Source organism: Balaenoptera musculus, chromosome 14 (assembly GCF_009873245.2).
Source record: "Balaenoptera musculus isolate JJ_BM4_2016_0621 chromosome 14, mBalMus1.pri.v3, whole genome shotgun sequence".
Classification (NCBI taxonomy): Eukaryota; Metazoa; Chordata; class Mammalia; order Artiodactyla; family Balaenopteridae; genus Balaenoptera; species Balaenoptera musculus.
The window spans coordinates 6,207,762-6,232,980 of NC_045798.1; the positions used below are offsets into that span (position 1 = coordinate 6,207,762).

At 60.9% G+C, this 25,219-nt stretch overlaps 1 protein-coding gene across 1 annotated transcript in view; it reads left to right on the top strand.

Annotated features, from left to right (window-relative positions):
- NCOR2 (nuclear receptor corepressor 2) overlaps positions 1–25,219 on the top strand; it is a 222,967-nt gene that overhangs the window by 188,639 nt on the left and 9,109 nt on the right. Inside the window, 18 exon segments of the mRNA XM_036823685.1 lie at positions 4,122–4,286; positions 5,374–5,513; positions 6,182–6,284; positions 6,491–6,595; positions 6,895–6,998; positions 10,278–10,428; positions 12,982–13,122; positions 13,511–13,597; positions 14,301–14,599; positions 16,212–16,566; positions 17,701–17,922; positions 18,493–18,744; positions 19,588–19,737; positions 19,864–19,995; positions 20,086–20,290; positions 22,596–23,023; positions 24,240–24,389; positions 24,616–24,761. Of these exon segments, the coding sequence (XP_036679580.1) occupies positions 4,122–4,286; positions 5,374–5,513; positions 6,182–6,284; positions 6,491–6,595; positions 6,895–6,998; positions 10,278–10,428; positions 12,982–13,122; positions 13,511–13,597; positions 14,301–14,599; positions 16,212–16,566; positions 17,701–17,922; positions 18,493–18,744; positions 19,588–19,737; positions 19,864–19,995; positions 20,086–20,290; positions 22,596–23,023; positions 24,240–24,389; positions 24,616–24,761 (3,335 nt within the window).

Consider the following 25,219-nt stretch of genomic DNA (forward strand, 5'->3'; position numbering starts at 1 on the left):
GCTAGAAATCCATCTTTTCATGTGAAATCTTCGAATTTCTCAACATTGTCAACTTCTCAAAATCTTCAAAAGCGCTGTGCATGTACGAAAACATGTCTATGGCTCAGTTTCTGGTTCCACGTGATTCAGTCCACACATGAGCTTCTAGAACCATGGGGCTCAGCACCGGCTGGCAGCAACTCTGGGGCCTGGGCAGGAAGCACTGCCCCCTCCAGCTTTCACCCTGACCTTACTCCAGGCCGAGGCCGCTGGGTTCACTGGGGAGCCAGTGGGGTGATTCCCTGAGCAGCTGTGTTGCAGCAACTGCCCGGGGCAGGCTTTATTGTCACCACGTGAAGCTCAAGGTCAGGAGACACGTGGGGCAATGGTTTCTCGTTCTCTGGATCTTCTGCCTCTGCCCCACCCCCGCACCGGGCCCAAGAAGTCTCAAGCCTGTGTCCCAAAGGGACACCCGTCCCAGACCAGCCTGGCACGTCTCAGGCACCGGGGGCTGACCCCCCAGAGGCTCCCCCGACGCTGGGCTAGCCCAGGCTCCTGCGGGCTGCTCTAGGGGTCTGAGGGCAGCAGGACCCCAGGCCGTCCTCCCTGACCGACGCAGCCCAGGGACAGGTGTGGGCAGCCGGGGCCACCTGCGTCCCCACCCCCGGCAGCCTCTGGTACGGCGTCCCGCCTTCTCTAGAAAGCCGGGCGGCCCTCGGCCCTGAGCCTACCTGAGGGCGGTGCTGTGTGCCGCAGGACGAAGAGCAGGGCTGTCCCCGAAGGAGGCCAGCCCCACACTTCACAGGTGACAGGGCCCGCCAGACACTCCCCCGCTGATCAGCCCGCCCTGCCTGCCGCCTTCACCTGCTGCAGGAAGTCTGGGATGCCACCCACACGGGCGGGCGTGCATCCTGGCTGGCGCACAGGCCAGCTTGTGGCCACGGGGCCAGGACATTGGTTGAACACCCACGATCACCAAGCACCGTGCCAGGCAGCGGGGGTTCGGCAGTGAGCAGGATGAAGTCCCCGCTCCGAGGAGCTGCTGTTTGTGCAAGAGGACGTTAAACGGGGGGACACGTAAGGAAGCAAGATGACCTTCGGCTGGTTCATGCAGCGAAAGAGACAAAGCAGAAGGAGTGATGAGGGGCTCAGGGAAGGCTCTCCGTGAAGAGGAGAAGGCAGTCGTGGGAAGATCGGGGGGAAGGGCGTTCAGGCATAGGGAGCAGCACGTGCAAAGGCCCTGGGGCGGGAACAAGCTTGGTGTGTTGGCGGAGCTGCCAGGAGGTCGTGGTGGCTGGGGAGGGGGTAGGATAGGAGGTGGGACAGGGAGATGGGGAACCAGATCGCGTAGGGCCTCGTAGGCCATGGTACTGTGGGGATTTTGTCTTGGGTGCAGAAAAAGCCTTTGCTGGAGGAATTTTAAGGGTGTGTGTGTGTGTGTGTGTGTGTAGGGGACTGGGGAGAGGTCAGGCAATCTGATTTTTATTTTAGAAAGATCTCTTCTCTCTCTGCCTCTCTGGCCGTTGTTGAGGGGGAAGGGCGGCAGGGAGTTGTGGGCAGATGCAAGAGGCCACAGTGCTTTTCCCGGCCAGCGATGGTGGCAGCCTGGACCGTGCGGGTGACCATGAAGGGCGGCCCTGGGATTTTGTTTCAGAGGCAAAGAGTGGGACCTGCTGATGAACCCGAGTGTGGGGTTGAAAGCAGAACGTCTGCCTCTTCCTGGGACCCTGCCAGCCACCTACGCTGGGACCGGGACTCCCTGTGGTGGGGCTGGGGTTCGTTGGACGAGAGTGTAGCGTGAGACGTGGGGTCTGGCTCTGGAAGGACATTCCAGGGCTGGGGCACCAGCCCAGGGCGGATAGCTGCGTGGCAGTGTCAGGGGCCCAAACAGCCTTGGCCGGCGCCAGATCTGAGCCGGGCTGGGCCATACTTGGGTGGCTGGACACCACACAGGGCCAGGCAGGGCCTGCTGGGATGGGTCACAGGCCCTGTCCTGGGAGAAGGTGAGCCACCACCTGTGCTTTCTGAGTCTGGCATTCAGCCTGTTGGCACAGTGGAGGGCCGCGCCATGTCCTGGAATCGCTCCACACAGGAGACGGGGCACCTGGCATCAGGCACCAAGGCCTGCCTTGCAGCTAGCACACCCGTAGGCACGTTCATGAACGTGACACCCAGCACGACCGACCTCTCTGGTCGCTCAGGAGCCTCCCCTACCGCCTGGCTCCTGTGTGGAGCTGCTCCGCCCGCCCATCCCTCGGGCTCCCTGGGCCCAGCCGGAGGAACAGGTTGTCTCTCCAAGCTCTCGGCCGCCGGCCCATCCTGGCCGGGCCCCAGATCTCCCTTCCAGCACCGGAGGCCACCCCCCGCCCCTGCCGCCACCCACGGCAGCCGGAGCGGAGCTGGAGAGAGCAGCCCAGGCACGCGCGGGGTCGGGTGGCTGGACGAGCGAGGTCCAGGGCGTGCGCGGAATTTCCGGGCCCGGTGCAGGCCCTGGGGGGGGGGGGCGCCTCCGCTGGGGGTTGGTTGAGCGTGAGAATCCCCGCCCCGGGTTACTCCCCGCATCTGCGGCCCCTCCTGCGGGCTCCCCACGTCAGCAGGCGCACAGGTCCGGGGGGAGCACCGTCTCCCAGGAGAGAAGCGGAGGATGTGCGGCACGCACGCCTCCACCCCCCCTGCTGTGCCCACAGCAGGTGGCTCTCAGCGCTGCCAGCGCGCGCGCCTGCTCGCCGTGCTGGCTCTTCAGAGCCTCCCTCTGTCATCTGGAGGTGGCCCGCGGGATGACACCTGCCTGCCATTCCCATCCCAGGCCCGGCGTTCCCACGTCGTTATCACCTGGTTACTTCTCCCTCCCCACCGTACCCCCCCCCCCCCCCCCCCACCATCGGTCCTCCAGCCTGACACCAATTCTCCAGGAAGAGGTTTGGCGCTTAGGACCGATTTCAGCAGAGTGAGTGGCCAGCGGGAGAACACCGTGAAGACGGCCTGGCCTTCGGCCGTGTCTGCGGGCTGTCCCCAGGCCTGAGAATCCAGGGCCAATCGTTGCTCCTCTTGCTGTGGTCAGTGCGTGTGGCAAAGGTGAAGGTTACAGCCTGCAGCCCATCCACCTGGGCTCAGAGCTCCCCTTGCTGGCTGTGGGCCTTTGACCAGGTGACTTCACCTCTCTGAGCCTCCGTGTTCCCATCTGCAAATTGGGGATAACCCTCGTCAGTTCCCTGAAGGGTGTTGCGAGGATAACCGAGTCAGTCTACGCAGAGCACTTAGTTGGAACCCCCGTGGGAGGGCTCCCTCCACCGTCATGTTATCTGCAGCTGCAGCGCCCGGGAGGTTCAGTGGTCAAATCCTGACTTGGCCAAATATTTGCTGGTGATCTTAGATAAGTCCATCGATGTGTCCATACTCCGGTCCCTCTCCGCTCACTGGGCCCGGCCACTCTCTTTCTCCCGAGGCTGCAAGGAGGCTCATTGAGTTCACGCTTTCGAAGCGCCCAGCCCAGCCCCTGGACGTGGGACATGCTCGGCGCACGGGCTGACATGTGCACGCTGTCATCCCGGGCATCCGGGCCGTAGCCGTGCTGGCGGGAGCACACGTACGTAGATCATAGCAAACTGTTCTGACCGCCTTCGTCATCTGAAGAGGTCAGCGAGCCTCTTCTGGAAAGGGCCAGATAGTAAATATTTTAGGCTTTGTGGGCCAGACAGACGGTCTCTGTCGCAACTCCTCAGCTCTGCTGCAGACGATAAATAAACGGGTGGACGTGACCACGTTCCAGCACAAGTGTACACACAGAATCGGGCGGCGGGCAGACCCCGTGCCACCATCTGCAGCCCCCTGGTTTGGAGGTTTGTCCAGGCCCCTTGCTGACCTGGTGCCGGGCAAGTGCCTGGGGGATTCCAGCGCTGGAATCAGGGGCCGCCGAGAAGCCCAGCCCAAGCCCGAGGCACATCCGTGCTTGACAGGACATCACAGGAGTCAGCTTGGTGCCCGGTCTGCAGACTTGTGGGGCTCCATCGCTGTTGGCCAGGACCTTCCCCTGGCCGAGGCCGGCGCTGCAAGGCACAGGGGGTCTTGTTTGAGCAGGGCAGCCAGGGCTGGGGGCCTGAGGTCTGGCCGGGTGTGGTTGACTGCCCTGCCTTGCCCCTCAGCAGAGAAGCCCGTGTTCTTCCCGGCCTTTGCGGCTGAGGGCCAGAAGCTGCCCACGGATCCCTCGTGCTGGACGTCAGGCCTGCCCTTCCCTGTGCCCCCTCGCGAGGTGATCAAGGCCTCTCCGCACGCCCCTGACCCCTTGGCCTTCTCCTACGCACCGCCTGGTGAGTAGTTCACCCGAGCCTGGCCTCCTTGCCGAGTCAGCCAGCATGCAATCATTGGGCACCAACTGTGTGCACTGACTCGGAACTGCATGCAGAAGGTTCTCAGGGTCCTGGCGGGAGGGATGGTCTGGTCGGTGAAGGGGAAGGGGGCTCCGGTGAGACGTGAGAAATCTACAGGATTGCAATTGAAGCACCTGGTGCTGGGGCGCCCTAGGAGGTGCTTGAGCCAGTGAGGGGCAGGCTGAGAGTGGGCGCTCTGTCTTCCACCACGGACTTCGAGGTGGACAGCGGGCAGGTGGAGAGAAAAGTGTGAGGAGGGCAGGGCCTGCTTTGATGTACAAGTCTAGTCAAGCTGGATTCGAGATCCTTCCTGGGTTCTCCAGCCCTGCCAGGCCCCACCAGCAATCAAAGGGGCGTAGCCAGGGGCCAGTAAGGACTGTGATGTCAGCAAAGGCCATCCTAAGCAGAACTGATCCTGCAGGATGAGTGGGCCGAAAGAGCCAGGAGAAGAACAGGGAAAGACATGCCAGGCAGGGGGAACAGCATGTGCAAAGGTCTGGAGGCAGGAAAGAGCAGGCGAAGCTTGAGACACTGAATCAGGAGGCCATGGTAGAAGCTTGGTGCCCAGTGAGCCTGGGGAGACCATAAGCACTAGGTCAGGTGAACCTGAAAGTTGTGTCAGAGGCTAAGACCTTATCCTGGGAGAGCAGTGGGGAGCCATAGAAGGTTCATAGCAGGGGAGGATGTGAACTAGTAGACTTTCCAAAAAGATCCCTTTGGTTCCTGTGAGAGGAATGGACTGTTGGAGGGTAAAAGGGGAACGGGGAGACCAGTTAAGGAGTCTGGGGGAGAGTTGAGGGGCTTGGGCCAGGGCCTGGGTTGGGGGGCGTGGAGGGAGACTTCCCTGGGGTAGTGGTGTCTGAACTAAGGATGCAGACGGCTCATCAGGCAGAGACGGGAGGAGCAGTGGGGGCACGTATGGACGGGCACCCACCTGGGCAGGACAGGGACAAGGTGGGGAGTGGCCTGGGGGCTCTGCCTCTGACCGCTCCTGGGGCCCTGTGATGGACAGATACGTGCCCTGCAGGTCACCCGCTGCCCCTGGGCCTCCATGACAGCGCCCGGCCCGTCCTACCACGCCCACCCACCATCTCCAACCCGCCGCCCCTCATCTCCTCCACCAAGCACCCCAGCGTCCTTGAGAGGCAAATGGGTGCCATCTCCCAGGTGAGGTGGGAGGGGCAGCCCCCCAGAAGCAACTGTGCAACCTGGTGCCCGGAGAACGCCCCTTCCTCTTTCAGGGGTTTGGTCTTTCCCTCTGTAAAGTCGGGGTGGGGGTGATCACTGGGACTGATGGTGTCTGGGTGGGGGTCGGGCACCCAAGGGGCTGGGTCAGAGCTGCCTGTGCCTGACCCAGGCATCAGGACCTTGGGAGGTCACTCCATGGGCCATTCAAGAGCATGGGCTCTGCGATCAGACTGTGTGGCCTTCGGCAAGTTACTTAACCTCTCTGTGCCTCGGTTTCCCTTCTGTGAAACAGAAAATCGCATGCACTAGACACACAGCCCTGGCACGTGGTGAGCCTCGGTCCACCTGCCCCTTCACCTCTCCGACCTGCCCCCATGTGGCGCAGGGCGGGGGCAAGGCATGTGCTTTGCTCAGACGCTTGTGGGCACCATTTCCTTTAAACCAGGTCATGGTGACCGCCACACGGGTGAGGGCACTGAGGCTCAGGAGAGGCAGTGACTTGTTCACGGTTGCCCAGAGGGGCAGCAGGGCCGGAACTCAGGCCCCAGGCCTCTCGGACCCGTGTGTGATCCTGAGGTTCCCCTCCTCTTGGGCCCTCGTAAAAGCGGGTTGAGGCCTCTGTGACCCCACGACCTCTGCTCCCACAGGGAATGTCTGTGCAGCTCCACGTCCCGTACTCAGAGCATGCCAAGGCCCCCGTGGGCCCCATCACCATGGGGCTGCCCCTCACCGTGGACCCCAAGAAGCTGGGTAAGGATCTAGGGCCCCTCAACTTCAATGGCCCAGCCTTGGCTCCCACTGTTTGCGTTGGGGGCTTGAGGGAGGGCAGTTCACCCTAAGGGACTCTGGCCCGAGCGTGGCGGGGAGGTCCCTCAGCCCCTGGACAGGGCAGGGAGGCGGCCCTCCTTCTGAATCCCTGCCCAGAGGCTCGGCTCACTGCTCTCGCCCATCTCCAGCGCCCTTCAGCGGAGTGAAGCAGGAGCAGCTGTCCCCACGGGGCCAGGCTGGGCCACCGGAGAGCCTGGGGGTACCTACGGCTCAGGAGACGTCCGTGCTGAGAGGTGAGGGCATGTGAGCTAGGCTCACCCCCGGCGGCTGCCCCTGCATCCCTGGGAGGGTCGAGGCAGGAATGGGACCCTTCATCCAAAACCCACTAAGAAGCTGCAGCTCCCAGAGGGTCCAGCAGCCTCTCTTCGCAATTGTCTACTTCGCCATTTAGGGGCGGGGGGACCCTCTGCATTGAGACACTGGAGGTGGGGCAGACTTGCGGGTCACCAGGAGCGCAGTCTGGGTGGCTCTGGGACTGGGGCCTGGGGAGGGGCTGCAGACACCCCTTCAGCCCGTGTCTCGTGTCTTCCAGGGACGTCTCTGGGCTCGGTTCCAGGAGGAAGCATCACCAAGGGCATCCCCAGCACGCGGGTGCCTTCCGAGAGCCCCGTCACGTACCGCGGCTCCATCACCCATGTAGGTGTCCTGGGGCCGTGGCACGAGGGACCAGGGTGGGACTAGCAAGCGGTGTCTCCAGACGTGGCCCTGACTGTGGACGAACCAGTGGGCAGCCCACCCATTCCCCCAGCATCTCTGCTCAGCATCTGCCTCAGTAGATGGGGCGGCTTCCTGGGGGTGCCCACTCATTGCGTGAGCCTGGGAACCTGGCACTTTAGGTGCTGAGCAAAACACAAAACTCAAGGGCCCCAAGGAGCTGGCAGGGTAGCAGAAGGAAGCAGACAGGTAAAAACCGAGCAGGTGATTTCAGAGTAGCCAGTGCTTTGAGTTGAGTAGAACACTGCGATTGAGAATGGCTGGGGCCGCTGAGGCCGCAGAGACAGGCGAGCCGGGGAGACCTCTCAGGTGTGAGCCCTGCAGGAATCTCAGGGATCCGCATTCCGGGCCCAGGGAACAGCATGTGCAAAGGCGGAGAGGTGGGAGGGTCCCTGGTGTGCACCAGGACCAGCGAGTGTCCATGGTGCCTGGAGCGGGGAACAGGAGGCGTTCAGGTCAGCGAAGTTTTGGGGGCCAGTGAGGGAGGGGAGTCTGCACACGCCCCGCCTTCAAGGGGGTGAGTGGACAGACGCTTCTGCGGCTCAGCTGAGCCTGCCCACACCACTGTGGCTCCCCCCGTGCTGCCGTAACCCTCGCTTTTGTGACTTCAGTCCTGGAGAACAGGTTTCCTCTGGTGCCAACCTTGACCTCGTGGTGTTGACAGGCTGACGGCTGGAGTTGGCATCCCGGCCACATCCAGCTCCGCAGAAAGGAGTGTGGGATCGGCTGGTGACATCTGCCCCATCCAAGGTTTTGCAGAGGGACCACTCTGCCCCTCCGGTGTCAGGACTGGGGGTTCAGAACTGAGCTCGGGGCTCCTAGTGTACACAGGGCCTGTTTAACCCTCTCCTTCCTCCCTGGCTGGTGGACCACAGAGGGCGGTCCCCCCACTTCCTGGGGTCCTTAGCTCCTCGGGCTTTCTTTTCCTGCCCTTCCACCCGCTCCAGACAAGATGGTTTACGTTAGCACAGAGTCCAGGTCAGCCCATTTTACTGATGAGAAGACCGAAGCCAGAGATTAAACCGAAGGTCATGTAGCCAGTAAGCAGTGGACCCAGCGTTTTGTGCCAGCTGTGCCAGAGGAAGGGGAGCCTGGACACACACACACACACGCACAACCCCTCCCCCCAACACACACACACACGCACGTGAATGGTGGAACTTCAGGCCACAGGCTCCCATAGGGAGGTGTCTTTGGCTCCAGTGGCCTCAGATCACACCACAGAGGAGAGCCCCTGATGCTTCATGTTTCTCTAAAACCTGTTGGTTTTGAAATCATGAGCTTTAGAAGGCAGCTGCGCAGGTACCTGGGCCCAAAGCCGGGCTGCAGACACTCAAGTCCCAGCCCCACCACATGCTGACTCAGGCAGGGGATTGACGCTCCCTGACTCAGTTTTCCCTTCGCTAAAAGTGTCTCTTGCTGAGTCATCCTCACAGAGGTGTTAGGGATTAAAGGCTCCTGGGCACCCATCTGCCTCCAGTTTCAGGTGGCTGTGACCCAAGCCGTGTGGGGCACTCACAGCCTTGCGATTGTTTCTGGCAGCTGCCAGATGTGTGAGGGTCAGACTTCCCCACAGCCTCACTCCCAGGTGATGAAATCTGGTCATGGGACACACACAGGCTTACACACACACACAAACTCAGGAACACACGGATACACACACATACACAAACTCATACACACAGACTTACAGTGGATGGGCTTCTATCAGCTGCCCCTGGAGGAGCCGTTCCTGATGGGAAGTTGCCGGCTCCCCTGCCGTGGGCTCTCCTGATGAGAGAGGTGGCTTCCCGCCCCTGGATTATCTATCACCCAAACTAAAGCCCATTTATTCTACACTGTTTGTGCACAAGCCTTTTAAAGTGTGGCCAAGGGATCCTATCTAGGGCGTCTGCTTTGAGACGTCTCGGGAGACCGGTCTGGATTCAGGGCGTCTTGCTTTTCCCCTGCTTGCAGACCAGGATCTGGGATGAAAGCCAGGGGTGCCAGTTGCTGCCCTTACCCCACAGAAGGATGTTTCTTGGCAGAGAAGCTCCCAGGGGGAGACTCGAAGTGCACCAGCCTAGGGCTTGGCACGCAGTTGGAGCCGCATCTCTCAGTCAGCTCTTGGAATCGTAGAAACAGAAGAGAGACGTCTTGATTTGGGGACAGCTTGTCTGTGATGGGTGCCTTTGAGGATCGTATACAGAGATTGTCTCCGTTTTGTAGATGTACAGGCTGAGGCTCAGAGAGGCAAAGTGACTTGACAAAGGTCACACAGCAACTTGTTGGTAAACCTGCTGTTTGCCCTCCAGCAGTCTGACTCCAGATTCATATTCTGACCCCCGACTCGTGTTCTTGGAAGTCGAAGGCGGGACACTACCCCACGTGGCTATCTTCTCTCTGCCTGAATACAGCCCCCAACAGGGAGCTCTAAGGCACTGTTTCTTGATCGGGGGCAATTTTGCCTCCCAGGAGACACTGGGCAATGTCTAGGGACATTTGTGATTGTCACATCTTGGGGGGAGCAGATTGGGGGTCACATGCACTACCACCATCTTGTGGGTAGAGCCCAGGGGGGAGGGCTGCTAAAGGTCCTACGGTGCCCAGGTTGGCCCCCACCTCAAAGAATCATCTGGCCCACAGGTCACAGTGCCGTGGTTGAGAAACCCTGGGTTAGAGCTAAGATTTCTGGTGTCCTGCCCTGATTTGAGTCCCCATTCTGGTTTTGGGAATGACATGTGGTCACAGGCACGTGGCTGACATCCCAGCGTCCAGGCTCTGAGAAAGTAAAATTCATCCAGTACAGGTTGCAACACAGACTCCAGGGCCAGACTGCCTGGGTTCCAGTCTCAGCTCTGCCCCTCGTTAGCCAGGTGACCCTGGGCGAGGTCACCTTGCCTCTTGGTGCCTCAGTTTCCTCATCTGAAATAGGCACGATAGTACCTGACTTAGGGTTATTTCCAGGGTTAAATGAGTCGATGTATAGAAAGTGTTCAGCACTTGTTGTTAATATCACTGATGCTTTGTTCTGCGTGGTTGTGTTCCGGTGGGCTCTGCCCTTCTGAAGCAGTACATGTGTGAACACGTGTGCGCTGGCGGACACACATGTGCCTGTGTGTGGATTTGGAAGGCGCACATGTACGCGTGCTGGGTCGTGTCTGGCGAGCGTGGGGGTCCCCGGCCGGAGCCCGCGGGCACTCACCCCCTCCGCACCCCCAGGGCACTCCAGCCGACGTCCTGTACAAGGGCACCATCACCAGGATCATCGGTGAGGACAGCCCAAGCCGCCTGGACCGCAGCCGGGAGGATGGCCTGCCCAAGGGCCACGTCATCTACGAGGGCAAGAAGGGCCACGTGCTGTCCTACGAGGGTGAGTCCCGTCGTCCGTCACGGCTACCAGGAGCTGGTGGGCGGGCAGGGGCTGGCCCGGCCCTCCCATCCTCGGGCATCTTTGATGCCCGGGAAGGACCCTCTAGGTGAGAGGACCAGTGGTGACCTGGAGGTGGTTGGTCATCTGGTCACTTGGTGTTTACTGGGGGCCGCCCATATGCTGGGGACCCAGCGGATGAAGCCCCCTCAGAGAGCTCTCAGGACGCCCACCCAGGATGCACATGGGACGTCACCTTGTTAATCTTGAGTCACGGAAACCTGCCCGCATCCAGTGTGGCTTGCCCACCAAACCCCAGACTTTGGTGTTTCTGGAGTTGGTCAAGAGAGAAGGGTCCAGAAAACATGGTTGGGGTTAAAGGGCAGCCAGATGTCTTCAGAAAACAAATCTGTGGGAGTGTGTTGCCCTCCTGTCAGCTTCGTGTGGTTGAGAGCCAGGGCGAAGGTGTGTCTTCCCATTTCACGGATGTGGGAGCTGAGGTGCAGTGATGTCCAGTGGTCCTTCTGTGTGTCCACCCTCCTGGCCCCTCAAGAGAAAAGGAGGCCTGGGACTGGGGGAGCAGGGGCGGGGGTGTTTGGCCCATTGAGGTGGGTTCACAGGGAGGCAAGGCTGGGGTGACACCAGGAGAGGGGGTGACCTCCCCATCCCTGCAGGTATGTAAGCCAGCAGCAGGTAAGGATTGGCTTTAGCTGTCTCCACCTCTGCCCGGTTCTTTACAATTTAGGATGCAAACTTGTGGCCAGCCTTGCTAGACGTGTAGTAGGGGAACAGGCCCAGGGAGCAGAAGCCCAGGCTCACTCCCCCAGGCCTCTGGCCCAGTGCTCCTGGCAAACGCTGTGGGTGGCAGGAAGGGGCGATGACCAGGGTGATGCGCCACCCCCCTGAGCCCTGGGCCCCCCACTTCAGTGCTCCTCACTCCTCTCACCCTCTCTGGTTCCCCAGCCAGGGAGCCCCGCCTGGAAGGAGTTAAGGAAGTAAAGGGCTGGGATGTGAATTTCCTGGCAGCCTCGGGCACCCAGGGGCACGGAGATAAAAGCTGCTAATGGGCGCCCCTCTCAGCAGCTGGCAGCTGTAGGGCTGCAAACTGCTTCTCCTCTGGCGGCGGCGGGCGCTTTTTCCTCTCCCTCCGCCTCCGCCTGGCCCGACTGCCCTCCCGCCCCCCAGGTCCCGGGAAGCGGAGGTGGTACCGTGAGGCTTAGGCACTTGCCTCTCTCTGCTGCCAAGTGGTGGAGATGGTCTTGGGGACAGGGTGTCAGCTGCGTCTTCTGTGCCAACCTCGGTACCCGGCTGAGGGCCCTGGGGGATGGTCAGGGGCCCTGGAAGGGCAGACGGAGGGGCTGGCCGTCGAGGTGTTGCGAGCAGAGCCCTGGGTGGCATCTCAGCTCAGGCCTCCAGATCAGTTCTTGAGCCCCTACAGGCCTTAAGTTTGTCATCTGCAGAATGGGTGTAAATCAAGGCCTTTAATTTCTCACGTGCTTCCTGGGACTAGTGAGGGCCGCAGGCCGGGTGGAAGGCAGTAGGGGGCGGGGAGGACCCGGAGAGTGATGGCTGTGTCCACAGGGGCCCCGCCTCTGTTCCCCGATAGCTGACTGTCGCCCTGTAACGAGTGTGAGCTCGCTGGCCAGACTTCTAATCTCTCTGTTTTTATCTGAAATCTCTCAGTGTTTAAACATCAGCAATTAATTTTGAGCAAAATTTGGAGCAGCAACGCGGTCTATCCGCTGGCCACCAGTTTGCAGCCCCTGGAGTAGCTCATGCCCTGAGGATCCCGTGGGGTCATGACTGGAAATCCTGGGAGAGCGAGCGCGCCCTTTATCCCAAGGGGCAGGCACGGGGCTCTCGGGAACTTGCTTCTGATACCCCCGCACTCAGCCACCCTTGGAAGGAGAGACCTCCACTCGAGGAGCCCCCAGCCTGATGGGCGAGACCAAGCCTTGGCCTCCTCAGGGCTCGCCTCCTGGCTGCTCAGACCCTCGGCCTGTCGGGGGCCCGCGTGCCCAGCCTGAGGTGCTCGCCCCTTGGGCTCAGCCTGGCTTGGCGAGGCCGCCTCGGGTGTGGACACTCCTCGTCCCCTCCCTCCCCGCCCCCCCCCCCCCCGCAGACACACACTCTCCCCACGTGGACACAGGTGCACATAGTTTCTTGCATGTGGCCTCACTTTGTTCTCAGTGGCCAGGTGCGCACACACACACACTCTCACACATGTGCACGCACACAGAGACCCACAGTGACACACACAAATGGTTGTGGTAACCCTGCATGTTCACACTCGGCTGGTGCATCTTTGCTCACGTGCACGTGGTTACACATGTTCACGTCACGTGTCGGCTCCCACGAGTGGACGTGTTTGTGCACAGACTCACATACCCACACGTGGTCAAAGGCACACACCTACCTGCCAGCAGAACAGGCCCTGGGCTGGACCGCAGGCTGTTGACTCCTGCCCCTTGGGCCCGGCCGGTTTGCTGGTCCTGGGCCCAGTGCACACAGTTGCCCTGGGGCTGCCCCTCATCGTGAGATCGGTCTGGTTTCCAGGTGGCATGTCCGTGTCCCAGTGCTCCAAGGAGGATGGCAGGAGCAGCTCAGGACCTCCCCACGAGACGGCCGCCCCCAAGCGCACCTATGACATGATGGAGGGCCGTGTCAGCAGGGCCATCTCCTCAGCCAGCATCGAAGGTGTGTGCCCTGCCCAGCTCCCTACTCCAGGGGGCACGGAAGGGCCAGTGGAGGGCCTAGGACCTGCCCCGGGGGCTTCCCTACTTGCTGGGTGATGGCAGGAAAGGGAGAGAATTTCTCTCTCTCAGCTCACCCTGGAGGGAGGAGATGGGATGGTTGGCCCTACTTTACAGATAGGAAAACTGAGGCTGGGTTTTTCTGAAGCTCCATCTGGAGGTAGCACAGGGCCCGGGAAGTGGTCCTATGCCGCCACCACTATCATCATGGGGACCGACACCAAGTGGCTGGAGGGGTCCGCTGCTGGGAGGGGGCGCTGTAGACCCTGGCTCGTCACTGCCAGGGCCGGCCCGGGGAGCCACGCGATGGTGCTCTTGCCCTCCCCCCCCAGGTCTCATGGGCCGCGCCATCCCGCCTGAGCGACACAGCCCCCACCACCTCAAGGAGCAGCACCACATCCGAGGCTCCATCACGCAAGGTACCCTGCCCTCTGCTCCCCAGGTGCCCCCGCATGCCTGGCCACCACGCCCTCGTGGCAGCTACAACAAGCCCTCGGGTTTACAGTCAGGGTGGGCGGGGGAGGGAAGGCATACCAGAGTGCCATGGGTGCCCAGGTGTGTGGAAAGGCACGTAACACACGTGTACATGACAGGTACGTGTGCAGGTTGAAAGGCAGAGCAAGGCATTCCTTATGTATTTGAAAACAAAAAGAGAAAGCAAAATACTACCCATCACCCTCAACTTTGTAGATGTCATTTATTGAGCATCTACTGTACTCTGCGCTCGGTGCTACCCCAAGTCCTCTCTATATATTATCTTATGGAACAGACTCCAAGAGGAAGATACAACTGGTGGGAGGATGAAAGAGGTCAGATACCCTGCCCAAGTTCTCCTGGCTGGTCAGTGGCAAGCCAGCTACTGTGAGCCCCATTTTATGCATTTTATCTATATTATCTCACTGAATGTTCATGACTTGGTGAGGTGTTTCAGTTACTACTCCCATTCTGTATATGAAGAAATTGAGGCTCAGAGAGGTCAGGTCATGTGCTCAAGGTCACACAGCAAGTGAGGACTTGAACCTAGGTAGTCTGGCTCCAGAATCTGCCAGCATGGAGGCCCCAGGTTAGGATGGGCGATGTGGGGTGCAGGTGCAAGGGTCAGCGCTCCGTCCTCCCTGGCAGGGATCCCACGATCCTACGTGGAGGCCCAGGAAGACTACCAGCGTCGGGAGGCCAAGCTCCTGAAGCGTGAGGGCACGCCGCCCCCGCCCCCCCCGCCCCCACGGGACCTGGCCGAGGCCTACAAGGCCCGGCCCTTGGAGGCCCTGGGCCCCCTGAAGCTGAAGCCGGCCCACGAGGGCCTGGTGGCGACAGTGAAGGAGGCCGGCCGCTCCATCCATGAGATTCCGCGGGAGGAGCTGCGGCGCACGCCCGAACTGCCCCTGGCCCCGCGGCCGCTCAAGGAGGGCTCCATCACGCAGGTACGGCCGCGGGGCTGGGCGGCTGGGCCAAGATCGGGGCGGCGGGTGCTGATGGGCGCCGCTCTGGCCCCTACAAATGGGGAAACTGAGGCCCAGACTTGTTGAGTGCCGTGCCCAAGATCACACAGCTGCTCATCACTGAGCCGTCATCACGTACATTCCGGATTCCATACCAGGGCCTTTATACTACATCCATGACCTCGTTCAATTGTATTTACAGCCCGGGAGAGTCATACCTATCATCCCCATTCTCCAGGTGGAGAAACTGAGGCCCAGAGAGGTCAAGAAGCTTGCCAAACCCCAGAGCTAGATGTAATAATGAACGCCGGTCATGGATCGAACCCTTGATCCATGACCATAAGACATCATGACTTATCTAACCCTCACAGCAGCACTCTGAGGTAGTTCTCTTACTGTCCGCATTTTAGTGGTGAGCAAACGGGTTCAGAGAGGTTAAACAACTTGTCCGGGTCACACAGCAAGTAAATGGCAGTTGTGCATCTCAAATCCAGATGTCCCCAAATCTGCAACGTCTTTGCTTCTTGGCATCCACTTCTCCCACCAGCATGTTGCACCTCACCCTACCCCCACCCCCGTGGCTCTGGCCCCCCAGAGGCCCCAGCCTGGTAGGGGAAGATGAGCTCTGATTGTGTGAGGAGCTGGTCGGTGGAAACCACCTAAGGACCACTGTCTCTTCACGTGGTCAGAGGTGGCTGATGTGAATGAGGAAGGAGCGTGGGATCTGTCGGGGGCTGCGTGGCTATGAGGTGGCAGGGACTGGGGAGGGTGTCCAGGAGGCCTACAGTTGGCTCACGGCACAGAGGTGCCCCGGGAGAAGGCGGGAGCGGTGGGAAGATCGTCGAAGGCCAGGGGATGGGTTTGGCTCTCAGCCTCTGGGCAGTTGTGAAGCCATTGGCAAGAGTCCACCATGGATCCAAAAGGGAGGCCAGTCTGATTCTGGAATATTCTTTTTAAAATAAGGACATTTCCCCTTCTTAAAGTAATTAAAACATTCCTGAATAAAAGCAGAGTTCTCTTACTTGGCAAAGACACAGAGCCCACCGTATCCTGGGTTTCCCCGGCCTGCGTAGACAGGGTGGGGTCTTCTCCCAGGAGGCCGGGCTGCAGCTCGCCCATGACCCCTGTTTCTTCAGCTGCCCTTTCTGGCCATAGAGCAAGCATAAACCTCAGCCCTGACCTCCGAGACTTGAGCCTCAGGGCGGTGGAACTGGATTTTGCGGCTGGCTTTTCTGGCTTGACATTGGGTGGGCCGCAGAGGGTCCCAGACTGACGGGAAGAAGGTATTTGCCCTCATGGGGGTGTTAAGTCTCTTTCCAGCGAACCCCAAGGGCCAACAGAGGTTCCCCACTTGCTCCAGGAAGGGCTGACCTCTGAACTTTGTGCCCCCTTCTGCAGCCCCCCAGGTGGCTCCGGGGGCCAGGGTCCAGGACAGGGGTGGGCAAGGCAGGGACAGGTGTGCACTCATCTTAGGCTTAGCAAAGCCCTTTCTCCCCCGCCCCTGGAGGCATGAGATGTCGCTCCCATTTCATAGCTGAGAAACTGAGGCTCAGAGAGGTTGTGTAGCTGGTGCTCATCCCCCCTCGCCCCTCAGGGCACCCCGCTCAAGTATGACACCAGCACGTCCTCCACCGGCTCCAAAAAGCACGACGTGCGCTCCATCATCGGCAGCCCCGGCCGGACGTTCCCGGCGGTGCACCCGTTGGACGTGATGGCCGACACCCGGGCGCTGGAGCGCGCCTGCTACGAGGAGAGTCTGAAGAGCCGGCCGGGCGCCGTCAGCAGCTCGGGGGGCTCCATCACCCGGGGGGCCCCGGTCATCGTGCCTGAGCTGGGCAAGCCACGGCAGAGCCCCCTGACCTACGAGGACCACGCGGCACCCTTCGCCAGCCACCTACCCCGCGGATCACCGGTGACCACACGGGAGCCAACCCCGCGCCTGCAGGAGGGTGCGTGGGGCGGGGCGCGAGGTGTGGCGGGGCCTCGGGGTGGGGCGGGGCCTCGGTGGGCTCCGGTCTCTGAAACTGCCTTACCGCCCACGCCTTAGCTCAGGAGCAACCTCGGGGCCACCACATCCATTCCACCAGCCAGACCAGTGGGTGCTACCTCCAGACCATCCTCAGAATTCTCTCCATCTCCCGGCCACCTCCAGACCACCTGGCTCCCCTGACTTCTCTCTTGTCCTGCTAATAATCTGCTCCCCAAACGGCAGCCTGAATACTTTTTTGAAATACTTACATCAGATTACGCCACTGTTCTGCTTAAATCTTTCTAGTGACTTCTCACTGCACTTAGGAAAAAAATCACCCTTTTCCACCATGGCCTTGGGAGCCTGCAGGATCCCGCCCCACCCACCTTTCCATCTTACTGCCAAATTCCTTTATCTGCCGCTTTATCTCTCTTCCTTGACCACACTCAGCTCATTCTTTGCTCAAGACCTTTGCACGTGCTGTTCCCTTGCCTGAAATCCGCGCCCCCCCCACCCCCCCACCCGCCTTTCAGATCTTTACCTAACTGGTTTCTTATGCGCCCTTCAGGACTCTCTTCAAATGTCACATCCTCAGGGAGGTCTCTTATGACCACCCTCCCCCCCCCCCTTCACTATTCTGGTCACATTCTGTCACATTTAAAAATTTTCTTCAGAGAATTTATTACTCTGAAATTCTTTTTCGATGACTAGTTGATCATCTGTCTCCTGCATTGAATGTCAGCCCCACAGGGGCCAGGATTTTTCTGTTTTGTTCAGCGCCCTAGCTCTTAGAAAGTGCTCGGCATGTCGTAGACACTTAACAAATATTTTTGGCTGATTGAAGGAATGCACAAGAAAGGGAACGAAGGGAAGAAAGAAAGAATGAACTTTGTAAAAGACCTAAAAAACAGAAGCAAGTGAGTGAATGAATAAATAAAAGGAAAAATGAACTAGACGCAAATGGATGGATGACGAGGCCTGGTCCCTGGGATCCCAGAGACCCTAGCCTCAAATGGCTTCCCATAAGCACTAGCCTCGGCAGCCCCCGTGTTGGGGGCTGGGACACCTCTGGCACAGAGGTCTGATGCCATCCCCACTTGGCCCGTCCCCACAGGCAGCCTCTCGTCCAGCAAGGCATCCCAGGACCGAAAGCTGACGTCCACGCCCCGTGAGATCGCCAAGTCCCCACACAGCACCGTGCCTGAACATCACCCCCACCCCATGTCGCCCTACGAGCACCTGCTCCGGGGCGTGAGTGGCGTGGACCTGTACCGCGGCCACATCCCGCTGGCCTTCGACCCCACCTCCATCCCCCGTGGGATCCCTCTGGATGCAGGTGATTGTCCCGGACCCATAGAACCCCGCGGCGTCAGTGTCAGCCCAAGGGCTCCTCAGGCATCAACTAGGCGCTACTAAGTGGGGAAACTGAGGCATGGTGGGGAGGAGACCCAACAGTGTAATCATGTCAACAGTTTAGGTGAAAAACAGAATTCCTTTTAGGGGTCTGAGGGACATGCTGGGTTAAACGTTTTTCAGTGGTTTTCTTTTCCTGCGGACTTATCAGTGCCTTTAAAATTGCAAATGTATCAAAAGAGGGCTCAAGGGTGAGCGTTCCCCAGACGGACATGATCTGAAAATCCGTTTAGAAAGATGCAGCCCTTAGGTATTTTAGTGATCCCCATTTTGGATGCCCTGTGTTTGGGGGAATTTCCGTCCAAAGAACATTATCAATCAGAGGCACCCGCATGTGTGTTGGGGCAGCGAGGGTTTTTCTCCTTTTAGGCTCTCAGTTCTGTTTTCTGGGGGGTGTTTGGGAGAAGCTGTGAGGGCACTGAGACAGGCGGGGGGGAAGGTATTCCCAGCCGAGGTGTGGGCCGGCCTGACCTTGCTCCCCTTCTCCCAGCAGCCGCTGCCTATTACCTGCCCCGGCACCTGGCCCCCAACCCCACCTACCCACACCTGTACCCGCCTTACCTCATCCGCGGCTACCCCGACACGGCGGCACTGGAGAACCGCCAGACAATCATCAACGACTACATCACCTCGCAGCAGATGCACCACAACGCGGCCACCGCCATGGCCCAGCGAGCTGACATGCTGAGGGGTCTGTCGCCCCGCGAGTCCTCGCTGGCGCTCAACTACGCCGCCGGCCCGCGAGGTGGGTGGGGCAGAGCGCTGCCAGGCACGCGGGTGGGCAGAACCCGCCACCCAGAATTGGCCTTATTCCTGGTCTGCCCGGGGTCCTGAGAGCACAGGACACGTGCGTGCCCACGCGTGCACGTCTGTCCTTGCCGAGGCGGCTAGAGCAGTTGCCTTAGAGGCTCGGGTGGTATCACTGCACTGAGAGCACACACAGACCTGGCGGGTGGTGCAGGGTTGTGTGTGGTGTGTGTCCTGGACGCATACACACGGGCTCTGCATGTGCTTGTGTCCTCTTGGTATGTGCAGTCCTTGGAGTTTAAAAAAAAAAAAAAAAAGATGGAAATGTGAGGCTGTTTGAACTTTAGGTTCCCTTGACTCGAAACCAGCCCGTGGTTGCTTTGCATATGCATATTACAGTCGCCTTGTGGAAACACTTCTGGAATGTTCTTCCGGAACAACCAAGCACTAGTTACGGTCCAGTTGGTAAAATCGGTCACACTAGGTATTTCATACAGTGGGGATTGAATACCAGGAACGGACTGCATAGGGTCAAAGGCAAAAAGGGCACACCAAGAGCACACAAAAAGAGCAAAATGGGCATAGCAAGGTATGCAGGGGTGCCAGCTGCAAACCACATCCACTTCAGGGTTTGGGGGCGAAGGGATGGGGTGCTGCGAGCACCCGGCATTCAGAGAAGGGTCCTGCGGGCCCGGTGCGGGGACCCAGGAGGGAGCGTCCGGCCGTGCTGCTTCTCAGAGGACGCGCGGCGCTCCACCGGCTGGGGTGGTCCCGCCAGCAGGCAGCCTGGCCCCTCTCCTCCCCCGAGCGCTGCAGCCCGGCCCCACCTCCTCTCTCCCAGGCATCATCGACCTGTCCCAAGTGCCACACCTGCCTGTGCTGGTGCCCCCGACACCAGGCACTCCGGCCACCGCCATGGACCGCCTAGCCTACCTCCCCACGGCACCGCAGCACTTCAGCAGCCGGCTCAGCAGCTCCCCGCTCTCCCCAGGTGACGCCCCCAGCCCCGTTCTGGGCGTCCTCGGGCAGATGCCTTGCCCTCTCTGTTCCACCCCGGAAGACAAGTCCAGGGCCCTTCCTGTCCCCGGGGCTGAGCCGCAGGCCTTTGGGTTTCCAGGAGGCCCCACTCACTTGACAAAGCCCACGGCCTCGGCCTCGTCCGAGAGGGAGCGGGAACGGGAGCGCGATCGGGAGAAGTCCATCCTCGCGTCCGCCACCACGGTGGAGCACGCGCCCATCTGGAGACCCGGTAGGACGTCGGAGCCGCCAGCGTGCACCCCGGGGGTCCCTGCGGCTGCGCGTGGCCCGTCCCTCTGACCCCACGGCTTGTTTCCACCAGGTACGGAGCAGAGCGGCGGCGGCGGCGGCGGCGGCGGGGGTGGGAGCGGCGGCAGCCGCCCCGCCTCCCACTCCCACTCCCACCAGCACTCGCCCATCTCACCCCGGACCCAGGACGCCATCCAGCAGAGGCCCAGCGTGCTGCACAACACGGGCATGAAGAACATCGTCACCTCCGTGGAGCCCAGCACGCCCACGGTCCTGAGGTGGGCCAGGTTGGCGCAGGGGAGGGGACAGGCGGGCGGGTGGCTGGTCGCTGGATACAGGCTGGGGGCGCGCGCAAGTGCACCGAGGGGTTGGGAGGTACACGGGAGAGTGAGCGATGGGTGGGCAGGTTGGTGGATGGATGGCTAGGTGGGTGAGAAGGTAAATAGATGGGTGATGGGGTTAGTTGGATGGGTGGGTGGATAGATGAATGGCTGGCTGGGTGGATAATAGATTTTGGGTGGGTAAGTGGATGGATGACAGGTGAGCAGGTAGATGCATAGGTGGGTCAGTGGTGGATAGATGGGTGGCGGGGCTAGATGAATGGGCAGATGGGGGGGTAGATGGATAGATGACAGCAGGTGGGTGGGTGGGTGGATGGATGGTTGTGTTAGAGAGCTAGGTGAATAGGTGGATGGATGGAGGTGGATGAATAGATGGGTGGGTAATTGGATGGAGGTTGGGTTAGATGGGTGAGCAGGTAGGTGGATGGATGGGTAGATGGGTGAGTAGATAGATGATGGGTTGAATAGGTGGATGGGTGTTTGGGTTGGGTTAGGTAGGTAGGTAGGGAGGTGGGTGGATAGATGGGTAGGTGGACAGGTGATGAGTTGGGTAGATGGCTGGGGGGCTTGGGTGGGTAGATGGATGAGTAGGTGGTTCATTGGGTAGATGGATGATGAGTTGGGTGGGTGGACGGGTGAGTAGTTGGGTAGGTTGTCGAGTTCAGGAATGGAGTCTGCGGAGTGGAGAGGGAGAGACAGAGTGAGCCTGTGAGGAGAGTCTCTCCTGGTCCTCCCAGGATTCAGCAGGGCCCTACAGGGAGGAGATAGTGTCTCTCTTGCCCGGACAAAGTCCAGAGGTTCCGTGAGGATGGGAGAAGCTGCAGAGGTCCAATACGTGTCCCCCCCACCCCACCCCCCAGAGTCCACTTCCTATCACAACAGGCCCAAGACCCACCTCCCACCCAAGGACTGTGGGCAGAGCTGCCTGATGGGGGAGGGAGCTTCCCCAATACCCGTCCCTGCCCAAGGACAGTTTGGAGGCGGCTGCTTCTTCCAAAATGAAGTATCCATTCATGCAAGTGTCCTTCCATTTGGCTGCTCTAAATCATAACTTCCCCACCACCATTCCAATTATGAAAAATGACATCATTTCCCAAGAGCAGAGGCTTGTCCCCTCTGAGTCAGGTCCCCAGCAGGTACGCAGAGCAGGGGCACCTGACTCTTAGAGCGGGGTACCCAGGCAAGAGCTCCCACCAGCGACCACCGGTGCGAAGCTGCAGCAGGAACATCAGGCCCTTTCCCAATGGCAGCTGAGTAAGACCCTTGGGAGAGAGGATTAGCACAAGGCTTCCTCATGGAAACGCCTGGCTTGACAGAGAGGCCACAAGAGATGGGGTCAGGCCAGCTCATGTCCAAGCCTGTTTCCTCATCTGCAGAGCAGGGATAATTACATTGACCCTGTGAAGGTCAGAGAGAGTGCATCTGTTCATTCCTTCTTCCTGGTGGGCCTGCGGTGGGTCTCCTGCCCTGTGCTGGGTATGGGGGACACGGTAATGGTTGACGCACGCAGTGCCCTCTTAGGGCTTATGGGCTAGACCCATAAGCCGCTGGGGTGAGGAAGAGCGCTCCAGGCAGAGGGGACGACAGGGAGCCCTGTGTGGCCCCTGATGGCGGAGGTGGGAGAGCTGGGCCCCACTGCCCTGTCCTCTAACCACCCGCCCTAGCCCGCCCTCCGGGCCTTTGCCCTTAGTGTTCCGACTCTCCACGTGGCTCACTCATTTCCTCCCCAGCGCATGTGCCAGCCCCTCAGAGAGTCCCCCGTGAGCCCTGCCTAAGAGCTCCCTTGCCGTTCTCTTAGCAGAACGTAACCCAGACTCGTTCACCTTCGAGCAGTTGCCGCGCTGATAGGGGTTTAATTTATCACGTTATCACGTTAACACGCGCGTAGTCTGTCTTCTCACCTAGAATGTATGGCGCTTTTGTCTGTTTTGTGCACTGCCGTACCCCAGTGTCTAGAACAGCGCCTGACACATAGTAGGTGCTCAGTAAAAAGTTTTGGGCTGACAAGCTGATGGGCTGGATGGACGACGGGTGGATGGGGTAGGTGAGGCCACGTGGCACGGGGGCTCGCAGGTCACGGTCAGCAGCGTTTATTCTGAGAGCAGTAGGGAGCGTGGGAGCTCTTCCAGGCAGGCAGGGGTGACTCCGCAGGGTGTCAAAGTGAGGGAGTGACCCTGCCTCGGCCTCACAGGCCCCGGCTGTGGCTCCCGCAGCCGCTGACCCACCCTCTCTCCTCCCCCAGGTCCACCTCCACCTCCTCGCCTGTCCGCCCGGCCGCCACATTCCCACCCGCCACCCACTGCCCACTGGGTGGCACCCTCGACGGGGTCTACCCCACCCTCCTGGAGCCTGTCTTGCTGCCTAAGGAGGCCCCGCGGGTCACCCGGCCCGAGCGGCCCCGAGCGGACGCCGGCCACACCTTCCTCGCCAAGCCCCCAGCCCGCGCGGGGCTGGAGCCCGTGTCCTCCCCCGGCAAGGGCTCCGAGCCCCGGCCCCTGGCGCCGCCTGGCTCCGGCCACGCAGCCATCGCCCGCGCCCCGGCGAAGGGCCTCACGCCCCACCACGCCAGCCCGGACCAGCCAGCGCCGCCCGCCTCGGCCTCGGACCTGCACCGGGAAAAGACTCAAAGTAAACCCTTTTCCATCCAGGAATTGGAACTCCGTTCTCTGGGTAAGACCACCCTGACAGCGGCCACCTTCATAGACGCGATAATCATGCGTCAAATTGCTCACGATAAAGGGCCGCGAGAAGGAGGTTCGCTGGCCAACGACTCCCCTCGCGATGGTAAGACTTCTGGCCCCGCCGCCCACCCGCTCCGTCTTGTGGCCTAAAGATATTTTCAGATCTCTGCTTTTTATTTTTCCCCCATTTTTCGTTGGTTTTGGTATTTTGTTTTGAAAGTCGTCTTCGTCGGTTGCACGCTCTGATGGTTCCGCCAGCCGCGCACGCGCCCTCCGAGCGGGCGGCAGCCTCATCCTTCGCACATCGTTTTATCATGATTTTTTTGTGTTGTTTTGGATTTTCGCTTTTTTTCCTTTAATGAATGGATCTGTGATTTTGACTTTAGCCGCGCCTCCCATCTCCCCCTTGCGCCTTTGTCCGGGGAGCGGGGCTGCAGGGGGGCGCGGGCGATGCCTCCGCCTGCTGCCGTGTGTGGTCTGGAGGACTCTTCCCGCCCCCCAGCCCCCGGCATACGGCGGAGAGAAGACGGGGAGGGGGGAGCGCCGCCACTTTCCAGGAGGAGCTGGGAACCTGCCCCCCGCATCCTGCCCAGGTCGTGAGGGAGTCTTGGGGGTACTCGGCCCCACGCTCCCCTTGCCGGCCCGCCAGCCAGCAGCCCCGGGGACAAGGGGCGTCCTCCGTGCTGGAGCGGGGCTGTGGCCCGGCGGGGACACTGGGACCTGAGTGTCGCTCCCGCCCCAGCCCTCACCGGCCTCACTCCCTCACCGCCCATCCGCTGCCCCTACACTCCCTTCGCAGAGACTCATCCGCCCCATCTCACCCTCCCCACCCCTGGCCCGCCAGCACCACCGGGCGCTGTCTCCGTCCCTTTTCCCACCTGTGCTGCTGTCCAGCTCTCCCTCTCCTTGGATCTCTCCCCGTCCCCCCCCCCACCCCCCGCCTGCCTGCCTGTGCGTCGTGTTCTCTGCGCTGCTTCTGCGTCCAGCTCTCTCTACAGCCCTCTCTCCCTGCAGCCCCCGTCCCTCTTTTCTCAGTCCGCCCCCACCCCTGGCCGGCCAGCAGACCCCACTCTGGCTCTCTCCCTCTCTCCCTCCGCCCCAGCTCCCACCCCCGGCCTGGGGGACCCCGCCAGCGTGGGAGGGTAGACTGCGAGGGGCAGCCGGGCCCTGGCGCTGGCCTGACTCGCGGCCTCACCCGGCTTCAGGTTACCACGGCGGCGGCTACAGTCCTGATGGGGTGGAGCCCGTCAGCCCCGTGAGCTCGCCCAGCCTGACCCATGACAAGGGGCTCCCCAAGCACCTGGAGGAACTCGACAAGAGCCACCTGGAAGGGGACCTGCGGCACAAGCAGCCAGGTAGGGTCCCGCCCTGCCTCCGAGCCCCCTCCCGCCCCCCCGCATGTGAGACAGGGACGGTTGTCACCCCATCGCGCAGATGGGGAAACTGAGGCGCTCAGAGGTGGCGGAATCGGACTCGCGCCACAGCTCAGAGGGCAGAGCCGGGGTTTGAGGGCAGGAGCCCCGCCAGGCACGTGCCTCGCCCACCTCAGCCACGCCCTGACCTGCTCTGCTCTGCCCGCAGGCCCGGGGAAGCTCAGCGGCGAGGCTGCACACCTCCCACACCTGCGGCCGCTGCCCGAGAGCCAGCCCTCGTCCAGCCCGCTGCTCCAGACCACCCCAGGGGTCAAAGGTCACCAGCGGGTGGTCACGCTGGCACAGCACATCAGTGTAACTACCCCTCCTCTGCCCCCTCCTCGTTGCCTTTGTACCTGGGGTGGGACCCGGCCCCGAGGAAGGTGGGAGGGAGGGTCCGTACACCATCTGATGGGTAAACTGAGTCCTGGTGAGGTGAGCCAGGGATCTGGGGGTTGGTGAGGGCAAGCCGTGCCAGGGGTCCCAGAGTCTCAAACTCAGGTGCTATATCCGCCCCCTCATCCAGCTGACGGAGCCTCAGGTGCACGAGCCCAGCCGAGATCCACATCTTACACACTCTGGTCAGGGGAACCCGGCCCACCTGGGGGCCCACTTTGAGACTTGGGCCAATGCTCCCACCCCATGCACTTGGGGGCATTGAGGCTGTGTGAGGCAGGCCCGAAGCCCCCGGGGAGCCAAGGACCAAGCCCCCGGGTTCTGCCCCCAAAGCTCAGTCCAGCCCTCACCCCGCCTGGAAGGTTCTGGCAGATGGC